The sequence below is a fragment of the Tinamus guttatus genome, unplaced genomic scaffold, assembly GCF_059628265.1.
Source record: "Tinamus guttatus ecotype Peru unplaced genomic scaffold, ASM5962826v1 Tinamus_guttatus_pri_ptg000261l, whole genome shotgun sequence".
NCBI classification, from domain to species: Eukaryota; Metazoa; Chordata; class Aves; order Tinamiformes; family Tinamidae; genus Tinamus; species Tinamus guttatus.
The window spans coordinates 1,241,365-1,248,965 of NW_028288795.1; the positions used below are offsets into that span (position 1 = coordinate 1,241,365).

Sequence of the window (7,601 nt, forward strand, 5' to 3'; positions counted from 1 at the left end):
ATGTATTTACATGAACCTTATAAATGTGCAATGGAAATCAAAACATTTCTAAGGATACCAGCAATAGTGCCCCTAACACTAGTTCTGCATCCAAAGCATGTCAGTTCTAGTGCAAGTAAAACACCTGGAAATGCAGCACACCCAAACAGCAAAACAACAACCTGCTCTGTCCAGCGCGGCTGTCGCAGCTAACGCACAGCCCTCCCCAAACACCCTGCGAGGAACCAAAACCAACCCCTTCACTTTCATTTAATAACAGGGTCATTATACACGATTGTCTAGATATGCCCTTTTTATTCCAGTGTTTCCATACTTTCTACAGACCTATGTACATTGTTAAATACGTCATTAATTTACAAACCATGTTAAAACAAATGTTTCACTTTGCCAAACAAGATCTTGCAGCTCTCCAAGATCAATATATATATTACAAGAATATCAGAAACTTTCTTTACCTGAATGTGGGCAATATTGCTAAAGGACTTTGATTCAGGTATTCAGCAAAACCACCCAATGTAGCTGATAATTCTATACTCTATTGTACAAAATTATCCTCTTTGATCGCAGACCTGACCTAGGAGAGCACGAATGCTGTCAGGCAGCGTCTGGGGAAGAAGCTCAGGCCTCACTTTCTGGGTCCTAAATGGAATATCCTATTTTGTGCCTTTTACTCCGTGCTACAGACACAAGCCAAATGCCAGCGTGCCACGCGTGTATTTAACCAAGCCCCTGCTCTGTGAGGAAGGTGTGTGGAGCTTTATTTGTCTTCCAGGGAAGAGTTCAGGCTGTGTGCACTCACGGTACCGTGGTGCACGCACCAGAAGACGCTCAGAGGAAGGCAGAGGTCTCCTGCACATCCCCGGGGTCCCTTCTGCTACTGTTTACTGGTATTTCTCACACTCTTTGAGGTAGGGGAGGATCACCTGCCATTTCCCAAATGGAAACCAAGCACAAAGAACAAGATGAAGCCTTTGCAGGAGTGTAACAGCTTACGGCTAGCTCCCTCTAAAAGCACTTGGACACCTTATTTCATCCCCTCTTAAGAACATCAACCTAAATGTCTCATCCTAAACTCAACAGCCTTTACAGAGCCAGAACCTAGATCAAATCCAGAGTCCGCAAGATACTTTTCACACTTATGCAATAGCACTTAAATATTGGGAAGCAAGCCTTAGAAATACAAATTTTGCACTTTTCCACATTAAAAGAAATACATAAATTAATACTGGGATAGGCAAAAGTAATTTCACATGAGCAAATTCTTTTCCTCACAATCTTGATAATCAGGTTTGGGAATAATTTTCAGATTTTCTAAACTAAAAGCCCAAGTTCTATGCCAGCATGAACAGTTTCAACCCCAGCAAAGTCAAGAAAGTTCCATTCACAAACATTAGCAGCATATTTAAACCATCTCTAAAGTTTCAGAAAGACTGTTTCCTCCTTTGGAGTGTTTTGTGGAAGGCAGTCTACATTACTACCTCCACAGACAACCAAAAGAATGAGATCAGGTTGACTTTGCACTTAAAAATAAATTATTTAGTATGCAGAAAATAGTCAAATCATCATTTCGCTTCAAGGAAACAGTCATTTTTTTAAAGCATTATGTATGTAGAGGGAGTTTTTTGTACAGCACCATGTTCTAAATTTTATCTGCAGTATCTAATACCTCTCTAGTAAAAACTTAATACCTATGCTATCAAAATCTTACTATACAATAGCTTTTCTGTTAAGGAAAGAAGGCCCCTACAATCTTCTTTGCTAAAGAAGTAATAATAATCTGGTTCAGCAAAAGCAAAGTTCAAATGTTTTCATTCCTTTCATGCACAAGTCCAGTATCTGACACACAACCGTTAACTTGTCTTGAATTAAGTACCTTCATTTATGCTAATGGAATCAGTACTGACTCATTACCCATTAATTATATATTTACTGCTGTTGCAAAATATTTTCTCTTAATAATTTACTACTCAGTCTAGGGGAGTGGCAGTAAGAGAGAAGGATATAAAATTTAATTTCTTTTAGCTTGAAGTAGGAGTCAGGCCAAATGCACATAGCAGCTCCAATAGCACTGATTGAGAGTTATAAAAACAATCAGAGGTTAAAAAGATAGCCTTAATAAACAATTAAGATGATTATTCAAATCCATGCATTCATAAAATATGAATGAAATAAAGGAACATAATTTGTACATAAAATTGAGAAGAAAACACCTTAAAACTTTGAATTTTTAAGCCAACACAAGACGTTTGTAAAAACAAGTGTGAAAAAAAATCATATTGTTCCAAACATTTTATTTGTAAAGGTGTTTTCTGTATTGCCAGGGAAGAGCAATGTCTGAAGTTACAGGACAACATTATTCAGAAAACAAGGATGATCTTAAGCTCTGTTTTGTTTATCTACAGCAACTGGGACAACAGTGATTTTAGAAGAAAAAATGGTTCTCTATGCCTGAAAAAATACTATAGAATGAATCTTCCTACTGACTACCCTTTCAGAAAGGCTCCTGGTTTATCATCAAAACCTGAAGGCATAGTCACAGAGGCAATTAATACCCACAAGAAGTTTTGTATTTGCTCAAGATGAATTAAGTCTACCTGCCTGCAACTGATGCACGTAAGTCATTTCTCCTCCAGCCGGCAGCTCCTGATACCCAGGAGTGCACACAGTTTCACTTTCTCTGAAAATTTCATCTAAATATCATTAAAATACATATTAGAGAACAAATTAAGGGTGATGTTGGTAGCATGGAAGCAAAGTACTGGCCACAGTTTAGCTGCCAAAAGAATAATCAGTTGACAGACTCCGAAAAGGAGCAGTGAAGATAATTTACACCGATGTTTTGTACCTGCGTTTTGTCACAATCTCCATACAAGAGCTACACTGTGCATTTAGTTCCAGTCTCAGATCTAAGTGTTTCATGTTTAAAGATCTGCTTAGCAGAAGTCAAAAGGTCTGTACCACTTCCACTGCACGTGCATCTTCCCTTCCGCAAAACCTGTACAATAAAATGGCTTTACATTCATGGGTGTACTAAAAGTTTCTGATAATGTTGGGGACACTCTGATATCACAGTCTATACCTGTTTGCCAGGATTCTATATATCAAAACGATTTAGGTTGTAGGTAGTCGGATAGTTTTGCCGATTATACTGGAAATGGTCTGTTAAAACATTGGCTCGACCATACTGATAGTCTCCATGTTGTGCAAATGCTGTAAGTCCATTCTGAGACTTTTCAGGAGTGTTTCGATGCCGGTCCAAATTCACAAGGTCTCCAGTTGTAACTGGAAGTAGCTGCTTCTTTGCCTCTTGATTTGCATCATATTTTGTCTGGGAAAGAAAGAAATAAAAGTTTTTCTTGGATTATCAAGTAGCGCATTCATATATCTAGAAAGAAAACACACTTAGAAGTATACTCCAACCTTGTTAGAATCTTAAAGTATTTCTCATTCACAATAAAAATCTCATTCTTCCCTCTGATATGCCAAATCATAAGTCTCTGTTTAGCTCAAATGATTTGAGGATTTACTTCCCAGTCTTAATTTCTCAACAAAATATTAAAATCAAAATATAAGTTCACTAGAGATCTAACAACTGGCCTGACCTGAGCACTGAGCTGAGGTCATAACATATATCCTCCTCTGCAAAGAATTTTTATGCTACGTATTATCCATTTTTATTCTGCTAATTGTCAACTTGTTTTGCAAAAAATAATGCAAAGCTACTAGACATGAGCAGTGCATAAAATCTATTGTTCCTGGGTGGGTTTCCTGAAAAACAAAACAAAACCAAACACCCAATTCATCACTTACCTTGTTATATAAGAACACCCCTAAAATAGCTGTCATCATTCCAAGGACATTGGTGCTGGTAACAGGATTTCGAAGCATTATAAGGGAAACTGTGATGACCATGATCCTTTTTGTGGCGTTTGCAACGGAGTAACTTAACGGGCTGATCAGATTAAGAATACTGAAGGCAATGACATTCTGGGCAAAATTACAGAATCCACTGATTATAAGCAGCATTAAGGTCCAGGGCCAGTGAGACATTGTGCTCTGTTACAAAGACAAACATTACATGAAAAAAGTTTATCTCAGGTTTCAGATAACAGACCAGGAAGCTTTCATACAGAAACATGAATCTAACATGAGTCACTTCTTACCTGCTTTTTGATAGGAAGAGCATCTGCAATTTGTCTTGAGTCAACAGGCTTAGTGTTATACCTTGTGCAACTACTGATTATGAGAAAACACCTCTCTACACACTTGTACCATGCATTCCAGCATGCTACAAGTTATTCCAGATAATTTGGAATAACCTTTCAGAGCTCCTGCCTCCAGTGCTCATTTCTGGGACTTGTGCTATCGCTTAAGCTAAGTCTTCTAATTCTGCTGTGAACTCTTACGATAAACTCTATGCTATCTTTTATATCATTTTGTGAAACAGCTTTTAGATGTTGCACAACAGTTCCTTCCGTGCTCACAAGGAACTACACTGAAATGTAGTTTCGGTTTTCGGCTTAGGTATATATATTTTCTGAGTAAAGAAGAGATTCACAAAGACATTTACCAAAGACTTACCAAGTCATTCTCTACTAGAAAGGAGGAAAGATCAACCAAAACCCACGTTGGGATCATGAAGAACACAGCGTGGCAGCCGAGTATGTTCAGCAGCCGAAGATGATGTATTCGGGAATCTCTCAAAACCTGATGGAAAACATCATAAACATCTTTTCTTCAATCACAGCCCATATTGCCAGAGACCCAGGAACCACGTAACGTATGCCTGTATCCAGACGTACATTTTAACTTTGTCTTTTCATTCCTAAGGGCACAGGTAGCGCCCTGTGTTGACATTGACTCATGCACTACAAAGAAACAATCTCATACAGCAAGAAACGTAGAAGCTTTGAAATGAACTCTTAAGCACTAGCTGATTGTCAGCAGAAGCAGAAGAAAATCCATGTCAAGGAGTAAAGAAAAAGCTCAGGATAAAATCTTGACTCGTTTTCAGTATAACACTACCATGCATAGGAAGAGCTGTAGAAAAGATGCAAATAAAGCAACCAAACTTTGACTCTAAAGCATCTCCATTAAAAATATATATCTGTACTGGAAAATGCATATTAGCTCCCTAAAGAATGGTATTCCTGACCAACAATAAGAACAGAACAATTACCTTCTTTGAGAAGATGTTCTGAAGTGAAAAACACAGCGTGGCAGCCAGCGCGCTGATGAGCCCCCACATGTCAAAAGAGAGTTCAGTGACTGTGGCCAGCAGGACACCGCTTATGATGGGGATCAGAGACAGGTACACCTGAAAGGGGAGCACGGGGAAGGGCTGACACCTCCTACACGTTGTCACTCCAACCGAGCCCACACGCACGCTTGATCTGGGGCAACGGAGAGGGAAGGACAGAGCAACAGACCCACGATCAACTCTGACACTGCTATAGCTTGAGGAAACTAAGCGACTAGGGCAAGAACCAGGGCAACCCGAATGCACACCTAGGTGAGCATCACCTCGCTCACTGCCCATAGCCGGGTTTTCTTTACATTCACAGGAACGAGGAAAGGAATGTGTGAAATCGACCTTATCCTGTACTCGACGCCACAAAACCCACGTGGCTGCCTGAGCCCAGAGCTTCCCTCCCGCCGGCCAGCAAAGCGCAACGGAGACCCCGGCAAGAGAAGAAACCAGCAGCAAACCTGTCCGCACCTTCGTCGTCTGCTTCTCCTTCATGATGATCCTCGACAGCAGAACCACCCATATGGGCATCGTTGCCTTCACTGAGGGCGGGAAGGCGGTTTCAGGAGGGATGCGGGGGCTGCGCGGGGCGCTCAGGGCAGGGGGGATCAGGAACCACCCCAGTCCCTGCTGGACCCCCCGCCCAGGGAACGGGGGGTCAGGGCAGTGCCCCCCGCGAGTCGAACCCGGCACCAGGACACGCCACCCGCTCCAAGCGAGACCGGGGCGGGACCTCCCTGCTCCGACCCCAGCGCGGGCCCCGCCGCCGCCTCCGCCGCCCCTCACCTGTGTGCGCGTAGGAGACGGGCACCCGCCACAGCGAGACGTGCGCGGACACGGAGGCGAAGTACTTGCCGAAGGCGAGCGGCAGGATGTAGCGCGGGTAGGCGCGGGGCGGCAGCTGGGCCGGGCCGGCGGGCGGCACCCGCCAGGCGCGCAGCAGCGGCGGCAGCAGCCCGCACAGCCCCAGGATGTGGAAGAGCGACACGGTGACGGGCCGCGGGAAGCCGCCGAGCAGCAGCTTGTTCACCACGTTGCCGCCCGCGCTCAGCCCGTACCAGGCCAGGCAGAGCGCGGACACCCGCGCGCCCTCGCGCAGCGCCGGCCCGCGCCCCCGCGCGCCGGGCCCCGCCGCCGCCGCCGCGGCCCCCCCGCTGCCGCCGCCGCCCGCAGCTGCCAGCGGGGCCGCCATGGCTGCCTGCGCCGCCCGCCGCCGGGCCGACGTCACCGCCGCCCGCGCGTCACTTCCGCCGCGCGCCGCGGCCGTTGGCGCTGAGGCGGCCGTTAGCGCCGCGCGCCCCGCGCTGAGGGGAGGAGGCGCCGCCGGCCCCGCCGCGGCCCCTTCAAACCCGCTACTCGTTAAACCGCCTCGAAACCCGCCCTTAGCCCCCTCCGGGGGGCGCTCCCGCCCCTCGCGCCCCTGAGGGGAGCGCGGCGCCGCCCGCGGGTTGAGGTAAGAAGAGGGGTTAAGGGAGCTCAGGAGGCACCCGGGGCGTTTTCTGGGCCCCTCTTACAGCTCCCAGGCCCCGCTGAGCGGAAGGGAGGCCGGAGAGCGTCTCCGGAAACCAAAACCACAGTCACCACAGCAACTGAGCGAAGGTCGCAAGTGCAAAGCAACGCTTGTTCCCGACCTTTGAAACGGAGCCCAAGAAAGATGTAGCACTAGGTATATTAAAAGGTGGGTGAGTACCTGGCAAGGAGAAGGAGGGGGTTCTACAGTCTATGTCATCCACACGCTCCTTCAGCGGGCATTTTTAGATCCTGGTAAAGCACCTATGAAAACATGCATTTCAGGCCGTGGCCATTCCCCAGAGATTCACAGATGAGCTACTTCATGTCATTAATTGGGAAGAGATGGCAATATATTAAGATTTTTTAGTCTTAGGATGGTGAATTTTGTAAGGCAGTTAGGAGCAATCAAGTAGCAGACAAACCAAGTTCATGCAAAAATGAGTAACACAGCCGATACACACATGCACCAGGTAAACTTCATTTGAACTTGTTTACAAAATTGACAAAAAAATCACCTTTTAAACTTATTCACATTTGTTGGAGCTCACAGAACTGGTTATAACCAGCATGCTGAAATAAAGATTGTCAAGCCTCATCTCACCATGAATCACATCCAAGTGAGTTGACCTTTACAGCAGAAACCAACTAGGTAGGTAACAAGATGTAAAGCCTGCATTCCGAGCGAGTTCCCCCGGTGATCTGGTACCGCCAGGGGAAGGCCGTGCCCAGACTTACCACCCTGTCAGCAAAGTGAGCAGCAGCACGGGCTCGGTTTGCTGCGCTTAGGTCACTGGAAAGCAGTGATGAACTGTGGGCAGCACCTCCCTGCGCGCAGCCCGTA

General features: G+C 45.6%; 1 protein-coding gene across 1 annotated transcript; it reads right to left on the reverse strand.

Annotated features, from left to right (window-relative positions):
* Positions 1–2,653: 2,653 nt before the first annotated feature.
* SLC35E1 (solute carrier family 35 member E1) lies at positions 2,654–6,440 on the reverse strand. The gene is made up of 6 exons (XM_088527126.1): positions 6,035–6,440; positions 5,720–5,790; positions 5,180–5,317; positions 4,582–4,707; positions 3,811–4,056; positions 2,654–3,328 (listed from the first exon to the last, which is right to left on the reverse strand). The coding sequence occupies exons 1-6, from the start codon at positions 6,438–6,440 to the stop codon at positions 3,095–3,097; spliced, it is 1,221 nt and encodes a 406-aa protein (XP_088383252.1). The 3' UTR covers positions 2,654–3,094.
* Between the last annotated feature and the right edge of the window lie 1,161 nt (positions 6,441–7,601).